Genomic DNA, 22496 nt, shown 5'->3' with positions numbered 1-22496 from the left:
AGCAATACTCAAAGACTGCTCTTCTCCGCTCTATCACTTAACCTCAAAATTGTTGCGAAAGAACCCATAACTGACAAAATGTTGATGCAAATACCGTGTTTTTGGATTTTCCCTCCAGAATACTAATTGGAATTGCCTATCTCTATCAACAAGTATCTGCCATATTCATTTTTTTTACCCAAAATCGTCCTGAAACCTTCACTTTCATGCCTACTTTCTGTCAGAAAATTTTGGTTTCCATGACAGAGGCAGAACAGACCACGTTCCTGGCGCTTGTGACTTTACCGACCGCATCTGTGACATTTCTAAATGTCTATAATGACTTCTGTCATCACTGACAGATTGGCATGAATCAAAAGTTCCATATAAAAATTGAACTGTTATATTAAAACACGATTTCGGGTAAAATTTAATACAAAACTCGTCATTAAAATGACATCACTTGACTCGGAAGTTAAAGTAGTCCTCGTACTTCAATATTTCCTCGCCAGCAATGTGACATTTTCCTGACTTTTATGTAAATAACTATTAGACGAATTACAATGGAAAATAGCTCTGATTGAATAGCTGTTGGTCCAACCATTTTTGTAAATAATTTAGTGACTTACCAGATGAAGTTGGTGCAGATGCGTTGAAAACTACACGCAGTTTTGTTGCCAAATTATTCCATGATGTAGTAAATAATAATTTGGAGTAAAGGGGTCTGCCGTATGTAATGTCATATGACCTAATTGAATATATTCTTGAATAAATTCATTAGATTTCTTTTGTAAATTAAGGTGTCTCTTGAACCTTCTTTCTAAACAGTGAAACATTTTTAATGCATGTTTTTTAGAGTTTCCTAAATGTTGTGTTGTACACTCCTTAAAGGGAATTCCTACTATAAATTGTTCTGAAGTATCACTTTTGTACGTAGATTTAAAATGATCTTCGCACAATGAAATTTTTTTGACCACACACAAATATTAGGCACCTATTCCAACTCCCAAAATTTTGCAAGTTCTTGTAATATAAACTTTTCTGAAACCTGCACTACATTACAGGCAATAGTATGATTATTTTCTTTTGCATTTATTGTTCCTGAAATGAAACAATCCATCCTAACGCAGTATTTTGCCTAAAGAAATTTGGCCTCACGCAATAAATGCCAAAGGAGAGATGCGCCAATTAATAAAACTATTAACATTTGGCGTTAGGGGATGTATTTACTGCTTTTGGAAGAATGTTAAAGTTACGTATAAAGTGTCGGATTCAAAGACACTGAAACTTTTGTAATACAGTTCTGAATTTAACCCTAAAATATAAATCAAGGTTCATTTTATATTTCACGCGTTTTCTTAAACAGTTCCATAAGAAATATAGTTGAGAACATTTTTTGGTGAATTTTTGACCGCAGTTCCGGACCACCCTATACAAGTTATACAACTATTCATTTTTATTATTTTATTAGAGATCTTTTCAGAACTTCAAAGTTCACTTTTGACGCAATAAAGGGCTGCGTGAAGTTGGCCCTCCGTATTTTGAAAATTTTTATAACTCAATTATCTGAGTTCCTAAGGACTCTAGAAAACGAGTGGCCAACTTGACAAGCGGGGAAATCTCAATTTTCTTATGTAAATGCGGCATTCGCTTACGTAATGAATACATCGAAGACGACTTCTTTTCTTAACCAAAAAAGATATCGGGTATCAAAACTTTACGACCCCGAAGTATTTCGATGGGTGAGCATAATTTATTTTTCACAAGTGCCACACATTTACGTTACGTATTTAGATGGGCAATTTGTTAAGCTACTTTACGTCGGCGCTTCCACAGTTTGAAATCCATTTAGAAGTAATTTACACTTTTTCCTTCAATGACTTTTATGATAATTTTATAACGTTATCCATCGTCTATTTTCGCTTGACTTTTATTTTCCATGCGTATTGTCGATGGTTCAAGTATGAAACGTTTATTTCAATTGGCCGAAAGCCCTCTCATTTGTTGATAGTAAATCGTCCTCCTTTAAAACAAGAATGTTCCACTTAATTGGCACATGTCGCGATAACAAGCTCCTGTTTACATTTAATTGTTAATTAAGATTTGATGTAGAGCGACTGCAGCCCTCGATGCATCTTTTCCGCGTGTCAGAAGTGTCATTTTGACGCGAGCGGAAATTAACGTGCCCGATACGTAGAAATTTCGACGCCTTTGTAAGAATTTATCGAAGGCGAAAGAATGTTCAAATTTTAGCCGATATAAAAAGAGAATTTCTATTGAATATAACGTTTCTATTTACCGGTTTAATTAAAATTTTCTGCTGAAAGGGAAATTTTTAATAACACCTTTATTGTAGTCTATTGCGAGGTCTTTTGAAGTTAAAAAGTTCGATTGAGAGAAAATGTAATTCCCGAAATATTTTCTGAAACGGAATAAGAAACCTCACCGTCCGCCTCCGCTGTTAATTGGGACGCCTTAATTAAAGAAGTTTCGAATTTGAGGTGAAACCTAATCACCTTTTCTCGGGATGACAGGCTTCGTTTTGTTAAATTGCTCGAAAATTTTCAAATAAATCTTGATTTATTAAAATGAATGGATTTTTACCGTCTTATTATGTTTCCTGCGAGTCGTGCGTTTTAGAAGGATTTATGATTAATTGCGGCTGAATTTTCATCCCCCTCCACGATTGTGTATGTTACTCGCATAACGCGAAGAAATTACCAAATATGTCTATAGCTAGGGCGACTGAACAGAAAAAAAATTACTAATTTCTTCACATACCTAAACGTTAAAAGATTTAATTTTTTCAAATATTTCTCCCGCGAACAAGGTTATTCACGAAAAATGTTGCTTAACCATATCTGGGAAACCATTTCCCAAAACTCTGGTGAGACTTCCGGTTATATCAGAAATCGATACTAACTTTCTTATTTTTAATAGAACTTTCTGTTTTTATTGCGATTTGATTGCGATTGATTGGCTGTTTTTTAAAGAATGATACGTGCAGACTTATTAATCAAATTAATATTTGAACAATTTTTACCTAATCATCCCTTAAATCGTCTCAATCGTCCACATTATACTCCTTAAGGAAACTCACTAGTCACTATGTTTAAAAATTATGTTCAATGCAACTCAACATAATTTTTTGAACTTGGTTAGCGTTTTTTAAGGGATGACATGTATACATTTAAATTGCCTATCAGAATATTTGAACAATTCTCACCTAATCATCCCTAAATTGTCTGGGCCGTCCGCATTATGTTCCCTGAGAAAATCTACTAGCTTAAAAATTATTTAGTGGAACTGAGCATAATTTTCTGTACTTTATTAGCGTTTTTAAGGGATGATACGTGTAGATTTATTATGAATCAGCATGTTTGAACAATTTTCACCTAATCATCCCTTAAATCGTCTCGATCATCCGCCTTACGTTCCCTGAGAAAACAGACGAAGCTTGAAAATTTATTTTTAATGGACCTGGGCATAATTTTTCGAACTTTATTAGCGTTTTTTAAGGGATGATACGTATAGATTTGATATCAATTTGAATGTTTGAACAATTCCCACCTTATTATCCCTTAAACCGTCTCGATTGGCCGCATTACGTTCCCTCAGAAAAGTGACTAAGTTTGAAAATTATTTTTAGTAGAACTGAGTATAATTTTTCGAAGTATATTACCGTTTTTTAGGGGATGATACGTGTAGATTTGTTGTCAATTTGAATATTTGAAGAATTCCCACCTAATCATCCCTTAAACCGTCTTGATCGGCCGCATTACGTTCCTTGATAAAAGTGACTAAGTTTGAAAATTATTTTTAGTAGAACTAAGCTTAATTTTTCGAAATATATTAGAATTTTTTAGGGGATGATACGTGTAGATTTGTTGTCAATTTGAATATTTGGACTATTCCCACCTAATCATCCCTTAAACCCTTAAAGTTCCCAAGTTTATGGCCCCGGTATCACACAAAATATTTCGGCCAAAATACAACGTATTCAGAACTGTTGCATTAGATTAATATTTGGAATAAAGAAGTTCCAGCACGTGTCACATAAATTAAAAGACTTATCTTGGCTCAATATGGCAAACAGAAGACTCTTAAATGCGGCATGCTTGTACCACAAAATAATGCTAGACAAATCCCCGCCATACTTGTATAATAAAATAACGTTCAGATCTGACGTTCATAATCTTAATATTCGATTTAGAGGGAGAATAACGCCACCGATACATCGTACAAGTTTGTTTAGACGATCCTTTACGTAGGTATGACTTTTATAAAATTTATTCCTCTATTTCGGAACCACTGAAATCACTACCACTGTGTACCTTCAAGAAAAGAATGCGCCAGAATCTGCTAGACAGTCAGTTTAAATAATTAAAACGTACAAACATTACCACGTCTGGGTTCACCCAGAATATGTAGGTACACTTTTCACTATAACCACCTGTTATATAACTAATTAATCTTTACATCGCTGCACCGACATCCTTCATCCAATTATCATCTGACACCATAATTTAAGTTAATTGGCAAAATGTTTACAAGTTCAGTTTTGCACGATGAACAATCTTTCACTTATTATTTCCAGGGAATTGGTGGTAGATCAGAACTTGCATTTATTTGCAACGACTGAACCAATATCCCCTGTGATTTTCACCATACAGCTTAGGTATATGCATTTGTCTCCTTATTACACTCTCAGTCTTTGTTTCTAAGTTGTTATGACGTGAAAATAAATGCATTATTATTATTATTATTATTATTATTATTATTATTATTAAACCGTCTCGATCGGCCGTTATACGTTCCCTGAGTAAAGTGACTATGTTTGAAAATTCTTTTTAGTAAAACTGAGTATAATGTTTCAAACTTTATTAACGTTTCTTAGGGGATGATACGTGTAGATTTGTTATCAATTTGAATATTTGAACAATTCCCACCTAATCATCCCTTAAACCGTCTTGATCGGCCGCATTACGTTCCTTGATAAAAGTGACTAAGTTTGAAAATTATTTTCAGTAGAACTGATCATAATTTTTTGAAATATATTAGCATTTTTTAGGGGATGATACGTGTAGATTTGTTGTCAATTTGAATATTTGGACTATTCCCACTTAATCATCCCTTAAACCGTCTCGATCGGCCGCAATACGTTCCCTGAGAAAAGTGACTTTAGTTTGAAAACTATTTTTAGTAAAACTGAGTATAATTTTTCAAACTTTATTGACGTTTTTTAAGGGATGATACGTGTAGATTTGTTACCAATTTGAATATTTGAACAATTCCCACCTAATCATCCCTTAAACCGTCTCGATCGGCCGTAATACGTTCCCTGAGAAAAGTGACTAAGTTTGAAAATTATTTTTAGTAGAACTGAGCATAATTTTTCGAAATTTATTAGCGTTTTTTAGGGTATGATACGTATAGATTTGTTGTCAATCAGACTGTTTGAACAATTCCCACCTAATCATCCCTTAAATCTTCCCGACAGTCCACATTACGTTCCCTGAAAAAAGCGACTAAGTTCGCAAATTATTGTTACTGGAACTGAGTATAATTTGCCGAACTTTATTAGCGTTTTTTAAAGGATGATACGTGTAGATGTGTTATCAATTTGGATATTTGAACAATTCCCACCTAATCATCCCTTAAACCGTCTTGATCGGCCGCATTACGTTCCTTTATAAAAGTGACTAAGTTTGAAAATTATTTTCAGTAGAACTGATCATAATTTTTTGAAATGTATTAGCGTTCTTTAGGGGATTATACGTGTAGATTTGTTGTCAATTTGAATATTTGGACTATTCCCACCTAATCATCCCTTAAACCGTCTCGATCGGCTGCATTACGTTCCCTAAGAAAAGTGACTAAGATTGAAAATTATTTTTAGTAGAACTGGGCATAATTTTTCGAAATTTATTAGCGTTTCTTATGGAATGATACGTCTAGATTTGTTACCAATTTGAATATTTGGACAATTCCCACTTAATCATCCCTTAAACCGTCTCGATCGGCCGCAATACGCTCCCTGAGAAAACCGATTAAGTTTGAACATTATTTTTAGTGGAACTGAGTATAATTGTCCGAACTTTATTAGCGTTTTTTAAGGGATGATACGTGTAGATTTGAATGTTTGAAGAATTCTCACCTAATCATCCCTTAAACCGTCTCGATTGGCCTCTCGAGGTATACTTTTTCGAACTTTATTACCGAAAAAGTAACTGAAAAATTTACTATTGTCACGTTTGCATACGAAACAATGGAATTAGGACCACCGCTGTGGTCAGTAAGTGGCGGAAGCAATCCCAAAGGATCTTACAGGTTCGCTATTAGCTCAAAATTTTATATTGATACTGTAATGCAATGAGGATGGCTCGAAGATATCTTTGAACGGCTATACAAAATTTGAACTAAATCGTACACTCAATCATTGTCATAATATTTTTGTTTAAAGTAAGCAGGAGACGGTGTTGCATGTAACTCATCGCCTTTATCCCAAATTAAATCAAGTTGAAATCCTTACAATAACAAAATAATCTTTCACTTGTATCGTTCAATTTCTAAATAATCAAAAGACAAAGAAGGGTAACATTTCCATTTGACACTCTGCACTTTTAAAAGACTTCCCTTAAAAAAACGATAAAATTTATGTCATTCGAGCTAAAGTTTCAATAAAAAAAAATTAGTTCGGGCAAGGCAATCTTTCTTAATAGTGAAAATGGAAAACAGTCCCTCCTTTCATTCATATTAATAAAGATTGTCAGCGGTAGTATTCCATTAATCATAGTCCGATGATACGTTTTAATCTTTTATGGGAGACATTCGTCGCGATGACATGCGACAACTCTAATTATGAGCAATTAGCTCGATTGGTATTCGGCAGAAAGGTTCGAGAAGGCGCAACCTTAATTGCTCTAGGAAAAAGTATCGTCGACGAAGGAAAAAAGGAATGGTGACGATAAAGCTCAGAGCTTGTCGTAAAGATCTTAGTTTATGGTCCTTATAAGAACTAATAAGTTGGCGACCACTGCAATAAAAAACGAAAGAGTCCTGTACGACCTAATGCGATTATGACGTTTAGTGTTATGTCGGAAGCGATAGTGAGAATGATCAAAGAAAGCAAGGAAAATTAGGGAGTAAAAAGCTGGAGGGATACGTATTATGGGCCACATCAGCAATACGAGGAGAAAGTAACTCGCGTCTTGAGAATCGTCATGGAGTCTACAAACAATTTTTCCGCCGTCGACGCTATTTCGCGATAAAACTGGCTAAAATGTCATCAATAACACCACCTGCTGTGTCAGTTAATAGACCGCATTGTGCGAACGTGCAGATCAAGTAACATCTGCCTTTAATACCGAATTTATTGCAGAGGGCGGAGGAGAAAGATTTATTTATTCCCGATGTAATCTAATTTTGCGCAAATATTTTAATTTAATTTAGACGTAGTTAAACAAAGTTCTGCATTGTTTGGGGTTGCGGATAATCTAACAACTACTTTGAATATTCCTCCAACCCTGCCGCCGGATTCACGCCTGGAGCAGTTTAAATGTTTGTCCTTCTCCTTAAATCCTCGGAAGATTACTCCGCCATTCTCTAAGGTTCGTCTTGTTATTTCTTGAATTCGTCATTGCACAAAAACGAAATACTCGAGGATTATTACAAACCCTATCTTTCAGCAATGGACTGAAGATTTAAACTTTATTTTGTTTTATAGCGCATATAAACTTGCTGTTTCACTTTTTACCGAGCTTTTTTATTATCTTACCCTCATTTTGTATTCTGAAACTCGGCGGAGCTTTTTTCCGTTATCCGTTTAAATTCATTTCATTGCCGATTTAATCATTTTAAACATTTAATATTAATTTCGCCCCATACGAGCACGTTTGTCGCAAATTCTAATCGCGTCCATTTATTTTAAATACAACCCTTACTGTGATAAATGGCGAAGAGCGAATTTGATCGACATTTTTTTATCTTAATTTAAAGGATGTAAAAGTGGCAAAACGCGCGTAGAACGCTGCACTTCGGGGCCAATGATGCAGTGTTATATATCCATTTTATGAGAGATTCCGCTACGAAATTGGTTTCTTATATTCATTCCTACCCCTCTGCGAGTTTAATTGAAAAATCCCCTGATAGCAAATATCTTTTACTCGACGTGATGCCATTTGAGGTATTGATAGGCAGATATTTATGGACGTCCCGCGTATCAGAAAAAATTCGATTTTGATATATTAGATATCGTTGGTTATTATTATCCCTTTTTACCCTATATATGAATAAATTTCGAATTTGTAAACACTCGTTTATACTGATCTGTCAGGGAAAAGTAAGCGTAGTTTGGAAAAATGTCGACGTTTCGCTATTTTTTATTCCGGGAAAAAGAAATATATATGTACCTACCTATACAGAAAAATATTGCGAATTTTCTTGCTTACCTTGCCAGACTTCGAGTTAAGAAAGCCCTTTGTTGCATACGTAGATATAAATTAAAATTGGAATATCGCGCGTTGTTTTCGTATCATTCAAAATACAGGGTGACACCAAAAAATTGCAATAGGGCACACCTGTTTTCCTATTAGAGAATTCAAAACCGTTTCGGTAGAAAGGATAGGGAAACGTTTTAAAAAGTGCATGTCACAAATCTTTCTAAAAGTGCCTTTCACTAATACAACAAAAGACACATTTGAATAAGTTGTTTAATTTATTTGTACGTGGTGATTAATTCAAGTAGTAATTAATCACTAAAAGAATAAATGTCACTTTTACCTACACTGCATTTGATTTTAATATTGTGAAACGTAATTGGCTTGATTAGAAGTTTTTGTTTCATAAATTATGCACGTGTCATAAAAATGCTTCGCAATTTTTAGGAGCTTTCCAATGATGCCTTGAAAGTGTACACTACAATCTGATATTTCAACGTGGGGGTGGTGAGTAGCTGGAGGAAGCGGTATATTTGAACGTTCACATTTGTACATTCTCCATTCCGAAGAGTTTTTAGGGCATTTGTCGACATCTCTAATAGGAAAAAAGGTATGGCCCATTCGCAATTTTGTGTTAAGTAATTTTTCATCTACCTGATTACTTGTTAAAGATAAATATTGTAAAACTTAACTACAGTTCATCTAGGAATTAAAATGAGGAATAATATTATAGTTGTAGGGTCGTAACTTTTGTGGTACACAAAATAGTTTCATTTTTGTATTATATATTTTTAGTAATCTCTAAGTACCCATGCAATTGTCCTCGTAACGGGCGCATTATGTTGGATTTGATTTTGTCGATGAAACGATTTCAAGGTTCTGAAGTGTCTTCTCAAACAAATTTTGGTCGTGATAATAAGAATTTATCTGGATCATTGAAGTCAACGAAATATGTGTCAATTTTACGCAGGGGTTTTCAATGAGGTTTTTCTTTAATTTACCTATTTGCGCTATTTTCGACTCACTTGCGCCTCAGAAAAATATTAACAATATTAATGGTCTCATTTGCACCCAACGTTATAACTCATTCAATGTGTCTTTGTATATGTACTTTAATTTTTGTATTAATTGGGCGTTTATTTTTTAATCTTTAGGTATGTGCTGTACAGTGATCTTAAATTTTATTGACTAATAATCTATTTTATTTTAAGCAATAATTAATTTAAATAACTTTCCTTTACACTGTGTCCAGGCTTATTAAACGGGGAAGTTTCGTTAATATACTCAAAATATCACCATTACATATAAATCACAGAGGAAACTTAAAATTCTGAAGTGTAAAATTGCAAACCTAAATAATTGTACCGACTGAAAAAAAAGTCGCGGGATGCGTCTACTTAAATCGTCTAAAGTGGAGAATTTGTAACTAAAACTGTAGATAGTTTCAGCAATAAACTGAGTTCAATCGGTCTCATTGCGGAAGACGTCTTGAAATCTTTTTGTGTATGCTTTCTCCAATTATACTACAAAGTAACAAAGTTCATTAAACGGAGTTAATGCAGATTAATTGAAGCTTTTGAAATAAATTTCCAACAACGAAATCGAGCCACTATAATCAAAGAAAAATTTCTTTTGAAGTAATACCCATTACCAAAAGAATTTTTTATGGGCGAGTGTTCCATAATTATGCATTTTTGTTGAAAGATAACATCTGATCACGCTGTATCTAGAAGTTAAGAAAGTTAGTTAATCAGTCAAATTCGAGAGTCCATTGATTTGTCTTATAAAATATAACACGTATGTGAGTCAAAAATTATCCGTATTTCTTCTATGTACGTCTGTAGGTTTGTCACACTGTACTTTAGTGGTCTCCTGAATGGCCTGTAACCTTGTTGGCGTCAGTTTCGTTGTTGCTGTGACAAACACACCCGCTCCGTTGCAAATGTGCACCGAGATTGAACAAAGAGCGGTGATCCCATTTTTTTCATGGGTCCCTCGTCTATGTATTGTGTTGTGGGCAATCAATGGAGACTAAATTAAAAGGTGTAAAAATTCATTGTACTAATGCAAGGTGCATGTGGACACCATTTGGAAATTAAATGACTTTCAATACCACTCAGGGTAGTTTTTTTGCTGGCGAGGTGAAAAAAGTTAGAAAATTTTGTAGTAATTCCAATACTTTGTTAAACGGAGGGAAGTTTAAACAAAGACCATTGCACCCTCTAAAAATTTACTTTTCCTTTTAAACTGTAATTTTTTGAAAATTTACATTTAAGTAACAAAATAGTTGGTCGGAGTCTGCATGGATTTTCTTTGCCACCCTGTATAACGAAAACGACGCCCTTTAGACTATGCATAAATTTGCATTTTTAGTGCACTTTCACTATCAAAAAATAAAAAGTGCATTTTTTCGCTCTTGAAGTCTGTCTGAGTCGCAAAGGCTTCGGAACTACACCACTTACAGACTTGGTATTGGTGTCATTAGATCAGAAATTAAAAATTATTTTATGTTTGTATACTCGTTAAGGCATTAAATGTCCATAAGGGCTATTAAAATAGAAAAAACAAATTTGGAAGTGCCTCTTGCTCACAAGCAGCTTAACGAATTTTTTTTTCTTATTTTGAAGAGTAGATTACCCCCTGCAATTGAAATTAATTAACTATATATGGTATATGCGCTCAATTTAGTTTTAGAAGTACCACTTTCTATTAAAATTTTCGAAAAATCCGTGTACAAATAAAAAAGTTGACAATTTGTTTTGTAAAAAGCATCTTCAGTTAAAATTTCAGAAAACAGTGGTACACAAGTGAGAAAGTTACATCTGCACATAAACAATCCTTTTTAAAGGGAATTTTTCGAAAGAACAAAAATTCCCCGTACGTGATGGTTTTGTCCGTCTGTCCGTCTATTCTTCGTTTAACTCGAGACAGCTTTAAAATCCCTCAAGTATTTTTTTAAAGATTCTTGGAATATTATCTCTGGCAATTTGTTCTACTAATTTTATATCATCATCACTTATATGTTTATTCATTTTTGGAGTTTATTTTTAAGTGGGAAGGGCTTCAGCCAAGATAGCTCTACCAACCCAACCCATTATACTACTATACATTTAAAAATATACATGCCCGAACCCGGATTCGAACCAGGGACCATTAGTACCGCAGTTCTGTACGTATTAATTAAATATTTACATCGCAACGTGCGTTTGTTGTTTTAAATCTATGGAATCTCCATTAAAGTAGTGTATGCACCTAAAGTCTTCGTTATTTGATCGCGCAGATCTTCCGAACGATTTAGTGCAATTTCATTTGGCGCATAATTTTATCTTCTTAAATTGATAAAAGAGTAGACTTCGTAGAAATGTATCATTTACGCGTTATTAATGGAAAATTGACAAAGTTAATCAATTTCGAAGTCTTTGGGTCACCCCTCATTCAGCACAAGATGAAAATTGGTACAAACTTTAGGACACTCTTTTTACATGCAAATAAAAAGATTGAAAACACTTTCCCAGAATTATTTCGCTTATAAATCCTATATTGCCTGCCGGAGCTTGTGTAGTAACACTTCTTTTAAAAATTATGTCACCAACCCTTCAATTGCTTTCATAAATTAAATCCATTCTTGTTGGCATGCACTATTTCCCTGTACAATTTAAAGTTTGTACATTTCACTTTAACGTTCGTGGTGTTTTGTACGAGATTTTAAACAAAATTCAGCCTTTATTCTGTACGAGTCGCTAGCTTCCCAAGAATGTTTTAAGTTAATTCTTCCAGCATGTGTTCCGTACATGCTATCGTTAGTTATGCAATTTTGGCGTTCGTAAATAAATTTTTTGTTGGTTTTGTTTTAAAATTGCTGCTTTGCTGCGTTTTAGAGATTTTTCTTTCTCCGCTCTAGCAAATTCTTCCCAAAAAGTGTCACATAGATTTAACCTTTTGTGAATCTTAACATATTTATTTTTAGACTGTATATAAATTCACGTATAACCCTTGGGCAAATTTTATAAAAGCTTCATTGAATATACTAATTTGCCATTAACTGATTTTTAACGAGAACAATAGCGAACCTAAGGCGAAGTTAGTTATACTACAATGATGGGTGGTTTTCGTACTTTGTTTGGAGTCTTAATAATTGCAATTTACTTCAGTTTATATTTTATGGTAAGCATCCACTTGCTGAAGTGTATCATGAGAATGGTTTATTCGCTAAAAATGTCTGTACATCCGCTTTCATGCGTTTTTCTGAATGATGACCTACAATTTTCCTAGATACCGTAATACAGATATTAGTTTAGGGGGCATCAAGAGCATTTAGCTTCTAACACAATTTATCAGCCATATCCGGTGTGTGGCCGTGTTTCGAGGCAAATCGCAAAATAAATTATTAACAAATATTAGGGGTAGTTGAATAATTTAATTACATCGCCGCTAAAAGGGATCGGCAGTTAGTCCAAGAATTTCGCCTACCACCATTGAAGTTTCTTTTGATATAAATACACAAAGGCAACTTGGAAGGCGATATTGACATATAAGAAAAGCAAATAAATTTAATGTAAAGGTTCCAAAGGCGAGCGTAGTCGCTTAATAAGATAAGGGAAGCTAAAATATACAAAGGACAAATATTTGTTTTTTTTTTCGTTTTCTCTGCAAAGAAAGAGCTTAAGTTGGGGTGAGCATTTACTTTTGAAAAGCGGGTTGTTTTATTAACTTCATCTAGATTGTAAATAATATTATAACGGCCGTGCAGGTGGGTGCCCATATTTATTTTTTTATCTCCCGGAGCCAGGTACGTCAACGAAAATTAGGAGTTTATTGGATTTATGAAATTTTAAGAGCCTCTGCCGCTGAAAGTTACGACCGTAATCTACGGCGTTTAACGTTTATCGTAACAAACAGAGTAATCTCGCGCGTAACGAGCCGCCACTGCTAATATTCGACATCAGAAGCGATGAATAATAAACCAGAGGGTGCGTAAATTGACATAACTCGCATCTGGCCCGGAATAAGATAAGTGCATTAGAGGAGACCTTGCTTCGAAGCACCCCCCTGTTTATTAAGAGGAGGTGCGAAACAAAATTGCTTTGTTTCCGATGTCGTTTACTCGTACGCGCCACTAAGATATACCAGATGGGATAACCGACATGAATATTAAGATCTTAGTGAGTGTTTGTTTAGAGCTTTGGCAACTGCTTGTAACTTTACAATTCAGCTTAACCCCCGTAGACACAAAACGCTATTTACTTAGACGTGAACACATGTTGTATTGGTAAATATATGTAGATGCAATAGGGTGAAAAGTACAACTGATTTCTTTGTACCAGAAGAATTAAAGTTTGTTACTTTCCCCATAAAATCTCTTCAAATTCGAAAGTTAACCGTCCGCAGTCCATAAATAGTTCTTTAATTCTCGATCATTTGACACTCCATGGACAGCTCTTCAAAATTCTTCGTATCACTTCAATGATTCTCTGGATTACGAGCAGGCTGGACATCCCAATTGCAACTGTAAGAAGAAAAGTCGTCTCTGGACCATAAAACACCTGTTTTGAGACAGGCTAACTTATTGGCTTTCTCATTACCTTACGTTCCAGCACTCCATCTTTCAAGGTTTCAGTGCATTTAATTTGAAAGGCTGAAAAGATCAAATCAGCCATTCCTTTGTGAGACATCGAAAACTTTTTTAGCTTTTTGATTCGCGTCACTGTTGAAAATGAAGATCATTCACAGCAGTCGAACAACCAAACACTGCAACTGTTGCAGCTGTAGTTGTACGTTTTTTAAAAGCTTCTTTTTGAGCATATAACATTTTGAAAACATTTTGAGATAAACTCGATGTTGAAAACAAAACTGGCATACAATCTTTTAAGTATATGGGGTTGGGTAATGAAATTATCGGACCTAACCTCATTTTTTAAAAGGATTCAATTAAAAAATGATGGGCTGGGTAGTTAAGGGGGTGGGGGTTGTCACTCGTAACGTCATTCTGTTCCACCCTCGATACCCCCGAAACGGTTTTGCGCGATTTTCAATATCTTCTTTAGTTTGGAAAATATGGCCGACTGCATAGTTTTAAAATGGACACCCCGTATAAGGGCATTACATACCTGTTGTATGTATTCAACTCGCTAACAATAAATAAAAAATATTTAGCTTAGCGTTTAGTGCATTTAACTGGGTTCCTCAGTGGCATTAACAATAGGATTAAGCACTAGGGGGTCGCGGTCGTCAGCAGGGGCGGACTGGGTAACTGCGGGCCAGGTGGAATTGCATAGGTTACGGGCCATTAAAGTATTAGTGTGGTAATGATGGGGGGGGGGTGCTCTGAGGTGCACCACAAAAACATTTTAAAGTACTCCTTTCTCGAAAATAAATTACCATACAGTTTTTTTAAAATTACAGCTGATAATTAAAAGTAACAAAATATACAATCCACACGAGGTGCGTCGCCTATCATCAAAATTTTCTTATAGAATGTGGCCTGTAGAACCCATAATTTCAAACAGTTCCAAGATTGGACTACTAGTTCAAAAGTTACAGCCCTTTGAATTTTTTTTCGAAATTGGTTTCTAGTCTATAACTTTTGATTGAGAAGCCTGATCGAAAAAGTACGAATTGTTTTGGATTCTACGCACCAAAATTAATAAGAAAAAGTGTTTTCCCGAGAAATTTTGTTGTAGTCGAATTTTAGTAAAAAAGGAAGGTTATACACAGGGACTGGGTACTTACGGGTCATTAAGCCATTAAAGTATTAGTGTAGTAATGAAGGTGGGGGGGGGGGGGGTAGCTCTGAGGTGCACCACAAAAACATTTTAAAGTACTCCTTTCTCGAAAATCAATTACCATACAGTTTTTTTAAATTGCAGCTGATAATTAAAAGTAACAAAATATACAATCCACACGAGGTGCGTCGCCTATCATTGTATTTCAGCACTTTCATGCTACGCCAAAAAATGATAAATTCATTGTAAAACACTTCAATTAAAACAGAATTTTTTAACAACCTAACATCAACCCCAATTAGAGAAACGTGTTAATAATTTATTAATAGTGCAAGAAACTAAATACAGCACATACTTATAAATTTCCAACGGGCCATTATGATCTACAGGCCAGGTGGCATCGCCACCCCCCCCCCGTGCCAGTCCGCCCCTGGTCATCAGACCCAGTAAATAGGGGGTCGCGATTACAAAAAGGTTGAGAATCGCTGTTATAGACTATAGCTTTGCTCTTCTTTGCCTTATTGAACAGTTTTCCCAATTGAGTTTTCTGATTTTCGAGCGCCCTGCACCCCAGAGATTGTTATAGCGCGTCTTGACAGTCCTCAGAGGACATGCATGTTCAAATGACTTCACAATGGAGTTGGTAAGAAGATCTACGTTGGCAGGACCCAAGAGGCGTCTCCCAAAAGGGTGCTCTCTAAGTTTTTCTCCAATGTGATCTTTGTATGTTACCCTGAAGTTCCCATAACCCTTTTGGGCGGCTCCCTTGCAGTTAATTTCAAATAAATTATTTTATGATCATAGTCGCTTCTGGAGTGACTTGCCAATTCGTTATGTGGTCAGAGATACTCGGTGATGCCAGACTGAGATAAATCACAGTCTGGCTTCGGGTAGTTATCAACGTGGGTTCACTGCCCGGATTGAGAATCTCTACATTAGTAAAGGGTGATCAAATAAGAGCTTTCGAAAGTTTTTTTGAAATAAAACGCATTAAATTCAATTTAATAATCAAAAATTGTATTTGATACGTAAGTTCGGTACATGACATTTAATGTTTAAAAATAATTTGTTGTTAAATGTTGATCGTCACTGACTCGTAGATGGTCCATTTTATGGGTCCAGTTTTCAAGCGCTCTTTCGAGCATTTAGGCCGAAATTTCATTAATTACACGTATTATGTTGGCTTCTAATGCAGGAATAGTTTGTGGTTTATCGGCATAAACAAGTGATTTTAGACGGCGTTTGATCACAGGATCTTGGTGGCCAATTCACTGCTCTATTTCTTGATATGATGTTCTCAACAAAAGTTTCTTTCAATAAATCGATGGTTTCGTGTGCTGTATGGCACGTCGCACCATCTTGTTGAAACCATAAGTCGGCTACATCAATATCTTGAATTTTTGGCAACGATTTTTTCATTATGCGTTCAGTTGGACGATTATGACCACCATAAAATGGCCGAAGAGCACCAAAAACATTTCTTACTAAACACTGATTTTGGAAATTCTGTTCATGGTGAAATGTCAACTAATAATGAACAAAAAACACATATGCACATGACAGCTATCTTGATTAAAGTGTTTTAAAATCCCTATTGGAAAAAGTACTTCGTATTTGATCACCCGTTACTTATCATATAATTCAAGTAATGATTGGTTGACGTTAGTGCTTCCCCATATGTTTTTCTCACAATGTTCTATGAGTTCTGCCATCTCATTAGTGATAGAATCTCTAGGGTGATATACTGATGCTAGGGTGAAAGAAGTACTACTTTTGGTGTATACCAAAAATTCAAATTCAAATGAATTCGCGTTAATTCAAAATAATTCACTTAAATTGATGTTATTTCATGTTAATTCACGTAAATTCAAATTAATGCACACTAATTCAAATTAATTCACGTAAATTTAAATTATTTTACGTTAATTCAAATTAATTCACAGTAATTCAAATTATTTCACGTTAATTAAAATTAATTCACGTAAATTCAAATTAATTCAAAGGGGTGTGCAGTAGAAATTCAAAGTTTCCCTCTCGCTATTACTTACTTGAGCTTTGTCACAGTTTACTGTACAGTCGTGATATCGTGTGGCAGCAGACGATCTTTAAAGTGACTAGGAACATAACTACATGTTCTAGGTTTTTCTTGCCGTGTATCAAAGAAAACGGTTCCTTTTGTGCTATTCACCCCAACAAAACGAATTCAAGAAAACTTCAAACTCCAAAAATATACCCCAGTTTGAATGAATTTGGAAAGTCTTTTAGTGCTTTCCGGAGCGTTTGAAATGCCTCTTTTCAAAGCGTTTTAAATCCTTCCCTGCGATGGTAGAGGAATTGGCCTACAATTTTGAAAGGGGTTTGTGAACTTAGTTCTTTGCAAATGGCGAAAGGATCTGGAACGCATTGAATGGACCTCTGGAAATGGTATAGAGAGCTCTAGAAATAACTGTGAAACTTTAGAAAGTATTTTCAGTACTCGTAGAGTATTTTGAATTTTCAGAAGGCTTACCAGAGACCTAAAAAAACTGCGTATGCTCTTTTGATAGTCGCATTGGTTGTTTTCTGAGTTTAAAATAGCAAAGGTGAAATTATGAAATCTGTTAGGGCCTTTCCTGATTTTAAGAGAAAATTTCATACTGTTCACTTTATATTTATTTAACTCAAAGCGCGATCTTGTGATGGAAATCTATGCTCAACAATTATATTTAATGTTAGCAAATAAAGCGTGTAATTAGCAAAAAGTACCCGCTAATTATACCTACCTTCAGGCAGTAGCACCAAAGGTTGCTGTAGCAACATGCTCATTTGGCAAAAGACGAACTGTCTTCACCTCGCACGGTATAAGTTCATTTGTCTCGTCGCATTTAATTTTTTTGTCTTAACGCACAAAGCGAAACCATCCAGGGGGAGGACGCTTCAGTAATAAACTTGAAAGCGAAAAATTCCTCAGGATTTCTAATAATACCTACCCCCCTTGCCATTTTCGCGATCCTCAAGACTTATTCCGTTGTAAACGATAACGCAGTAGAAGGTGGATGACATGAAGTGGCATCAAAGGAAAGTGGCTGACGAAGGGCATCTGAAGGGCCCTCGGTTTCATCTGTACCACTTGACTTATGTGAAGGGCAATGAGACGTGCCTACAGTATTTTATCTACGAATTCATTTAATGCCGCTGTGTAATAACACTCGACTTTTTTTTCGTTTTCATTAAAGTTTCAGGTAAGAAACTAATTTATTATAAAGCGCGCTGGAAGCTTGAATGTCTTTACAGTTGTTTGAACAATGAAACCTTTGATGCAAAGAGTTTTCCGTCGTAGAAATTTAACTAAACCCAAAAAAATATATTTTTGCTGCCAGCGATTAAGCTACAATTTTCTATTAAAGATTATGTGGGTCGATTTTTGTTTCAGCCCGCTAAAGTCACACAAGAAAATGAATGTAACAAGTCTATCTTTGTCTCTTATTATTAGGTGCAATATGCTGTAGTAGAACTGTAAATAACCATTTAGTTGGTATTAATTGATAAACAAGTTTGTGTTAGATGATTGACCATAGCACAACGTTTTAAATGACCAAATTAAATGTAATGAAAAAAAATTTTTGGAGTACCATGATTACTCCACTTGTCTGTGCTAATTACTAGTTGCGATTGATTTTTGCAATACAGTGAGCCACTATTTATGCTCAGAATAGCTTCATCAAAATGATGAGTGGACACTAGCTGTGCGGGCCCACTTGTTAACTCACCAGGCCTCTTCAGACCAACTGGATGCAGTACATTCAAGCAGAGAGTGGGCGATTTTCAACTTCATCTGAACAGTGTCTAGAAAATGTTCCCTTTTTTCATGCTGCAGGCCACTGGTTTTATGCAAAATCTGCTAGAAATGCTGTGTCTGAAGGACAAATTGGACCCGGATGAGTTTCAGAAGTTCACTACGCAGGGTCATTTCACTGCGCGAAGATCACAAAAGTTCTGTTCCGGTATTTGGACCGATACGACTATTGAACAGATGAAGGATATGAAAACAAGGGGAGGATTAATCGGATTCTTGGGATGACCTAGTGCCAGAATATTGCTGAAGAAATGGAGAAGTACAGCAACGTGACAATCAACTTCCTCTATTGGATTTGGAAAGAATAATTTTGCCAACTTTTTAAGTGTGGGCGCAGGCGAAGAGGTTCGAACACCCTGCTGTCAGTCTCCAAGAAATTTCAGCATCAGGGGAGAAAATCTTGATCTTCCTGTATGGTGGCAGTAGGGGACAGTCGTTGAGATCCCTTCGCTATAGCAAATTGAAGACAATTACCACCAAACTCAATCTGGCTAAATTACCTCCGACCACTGGCGCAGCACATTTCCACTTCCTGATGACCAGGTCATGGAGTGGGGCTAGTCTACAAAAGTTGGAAAAGAGGATGAGTAGAGACACTGCACCCCCAGACCTGCTTAAGACTATCTCATGCAGATGCACAATTGGCTGTATAACTTTTCACGCGAACATGAGTGTGAATGGTTCAAATTTTTTGGGTTTTTCCGTTTCCTCTTTCGATTCTGGAAATTTTCCAGATTCTTTAGTTTCTTTTGATCGATCAGATTCTTAAACGTTTTCCGTCTGTTCGAATCATTCCGATTCCTTGTGATTCCTACTCCTGGAATAGCAACGGCACCCCCTGGATCAGATAAAAACATCTAATATTAGTGTCAAATTGATTGTACAGTATTCTTTTTTAATGTCCGCCTAAATTCCAGGGTTCCAGGACCTTACTCGCAGCACCGAGAACGCTGTGGTTTTTCTGCATTCAGTGTAGGGTGGGAACTTGTGGAAAACTAAGAATTTTGTCGTCGTGAATATTAACGAGCCACCCACCCATGATTTTGGTCAGTACTCGTCAATTGGCCTTTTTGTCCGTCCGTCTGTGTACATAATAACTCGCGAACGGTTTTAAATTTTCTAATTCTGATTTCAGTAATAAGTAGACAATGGTTAAGGAACTAACTGATTAAATTTAGGTCATTTACACCTTCTGTCCGTCCGTCTGTATACATGATAACTCACAAACGGTTTCGAATTTTGATCAATACTCGTCAATTGGACTCTCTGTCCGTCCGTCCGTGTACATTAATAACTCGTGAACCGTTTTTTGTAATTCTGATTTCAGTAATAGGTAGACAATAGTCAAGGGACTAACTCTTTAAATTTTGGACTTTCTGTCTGTTTGTCTGTGTTGTCTATATTTCTTTAAAACATATTTTTTATAACGCGATTTTGTCAATCGCCCTAGTGGTTTGCTATTACTATTCAGGACAGAGTATGTGATGTTACTTAAAAAACAAGAGTTAAAACCAGTGAATATTCGTTTTAATCAACAAGTTGCGAATTTTTGTCTAATTTTTTCTCCTTCTCATTGCAGGATGGAAGAAACAGTCCGATCTATGCTCGTTTACAAGAGTAGAGCTGAGCAACTCCGTCAAGAAAAAGCTGCATTAACTGTTGCGTTCGAGGTAGGAAAGAATTTATTGAATTTTAAATAGGATCTTAAGTTCCATTTAAGTAGTAGAAATATTTTCTTTCAATTATTTTTGTATATTTTAGCAATAGCTCGCGCTTAAAGGCTTTCACTTAAATAATTTAACTTAAATAGGGCCGAAGATTAAAACTGGGGTCTCCTCCATTCACTGAGGATTAGTAAACTTAATTAATTATTTAAAATCACGGCACTCTCCTTTTCGCCCTTCCGCAGAAGCAACTTTTTCAAAATTATTCAAACCCCCCTTAAATGCGAGCGTATTTTTTGAAGACGTTACTTAAAATTAATTGAAATGAATTCGCTTTTCATTAACGTCGCTACAATTAATCTGCCCGTAAATAATTTTGAGAATCCTACCATCTGCTCTTTGGTAGGGTAACGAAAATTTGGTTTCTAGGTAGATCTGGGGCTAAAAGGTATTTGGCAAATTAGTGCGATACAACGTAACAAATTTGAAGTAAATCCCTCGTTACTTCTAATAGGTATGCGCCCCCTCATTTCTACCCTCTCTGCTTTGTAGCTGTCCAATGAGAATAACTGCGTTGCCTGAAAAATGATATACGGTATTTTTCATACGGTCGTTTTTTTCCTGTCACATTCCCGGATTCATACTTTCGTCAGATATCAGTGTAATAATGCAATTTTACACGCATCGTTTGGTACGAAATGCTCGTTCTTTGAATTCGAGCCGGGGAATCTACGATTAGTTGAAGACATTGGAAAAACGAATTTTCCAACCCTTCACAGCCAGTCCAGTATATCCGCGTCAAAACCAAACAAGCCATAAATCAAGTACATATTAACACCCGGGAAAACTCTAATTTTCCATCATAAACACAAGCCGCGTTCATGAATGGTGCAAGTTTTATTAAACCCCCACGTCGTGTAGTTGGCAACTCATTCCAGCCGTGCATCCTGTAATGACCACCCATCAGACCACCCTTGCAAGCTGTCCCCCCATTCTAAATAGTGCGCAATAGAGTTTTAATACCCCACCATTAACGAACTGCCATTATAAGCTTAATAGATACCTACTCCTATTCAAGGACGCCTTGCAAAAATGAAGCCAATTTTTAATTATTTACAGTAAGTCTCCCGCACCTTAATTGGAAGTTTACAGTCTTTGTCTTTGATATTTTTCTTTCTGGAAACGATCCTTCATTATCATTACAAGAAATGGGAAGTATGCAAAGAACGACCCGTCTCTTTCAAGAAGTCAAATTAAGCAGGGTAAAGCAAGTTAGTGCGAACAAGGTACGTATTAGGGATAACCCGAGGGGGTTGCCAGAAGCAGCGAATTCATAAAAAGATGTCGGGATCTCTCCCCCTTGTTTGCATGCAACCGCAGGACCTCCAGTAAACGAACCCCCCTCAAAATACTGTGAATAGGGTCCGGTCGGCAACCAAGTTCAAAGCGAATAATGCTGTTATACGAAATAGATTTTATATATTTCGTTTGGTAATTATATACACTTTCGTCGTGCTTAGGATTTATAAAGGTTTTCGCGTACAATGTAAAACCTCCCATTTTCAGGGAAAATTTTAATTACAAAATTATTCCAAATATAAGCAGTAAATTTGGCTAGCGCCACGTTTTTAATTATGATGTTAATTTACTTTTTTTATTCAAGTGCGGGTCGTAATTAAACAATTTTAATTGCGTATATTTACAAAAGATAATACACTTAATTCTAGTTGCCTCGGGGCGTTTTCATATATTTATGTGTCTCCGCAACGTGCCAAGCTGTTAGCTTTTTTTGTACAAAATTACACAAATGGCCACTTGACAATGCCAATTTTTAATGAAAAGTTGGGTTTTCGAAAAG

General features: G+C 35.7%; 1 protein-coding gene across 6 annotated transcripts in view; it reads left to right on the top strand.

The window, feature by feature from the left end:
* LOC116177237 (dentin sialophosphoprotein) overlaps positions 1 to 22496 on the top strand; it is a 234778-nt gene that overhangs the window by 197970 nt on the left and 14312 nt on the right. For 5 of the 6 annotated variants that reach the window (XM_031496152.1, XM_031496151.1, XM_031496150.1 and 2 more), the window contains one exon: positions 20554 to 20644. In XM_031496152.1, the coding sequence (XP_031352012.1) occupies positions 20554 to 20644 (91 nt within the window). Of the gene's footprint in view, positions 1 to 19912; positions 20021 to 20553; positions 20645 to 22496 lie in introns of those variants that run through there. The other variant, XM_031496156.1, reaches the window with a different exon arrangement.

This window comes from Photinus pyralis, unplaced genomic scaffold, assembly GCF_008802855.1.
Source record: "Photinus pyralis isolate 1611_PpyrPB1 unplaced genomic scaffold, Ppyr1.3 Ppyr1.4_LG7, whole genome shotgun sequence".
NCBI classification, from domain to species: Eukaryota; Metazoa; Arthropoda; class Insecta; order Coleoptera; family Lampyridae; genus Photinus; species Photinus pyralis.
The sequence above is the reverse complement of the archived record's forward strand: the minus strand, read 5'-3'. Positions and strand labels throughout refer to the sequence as shown.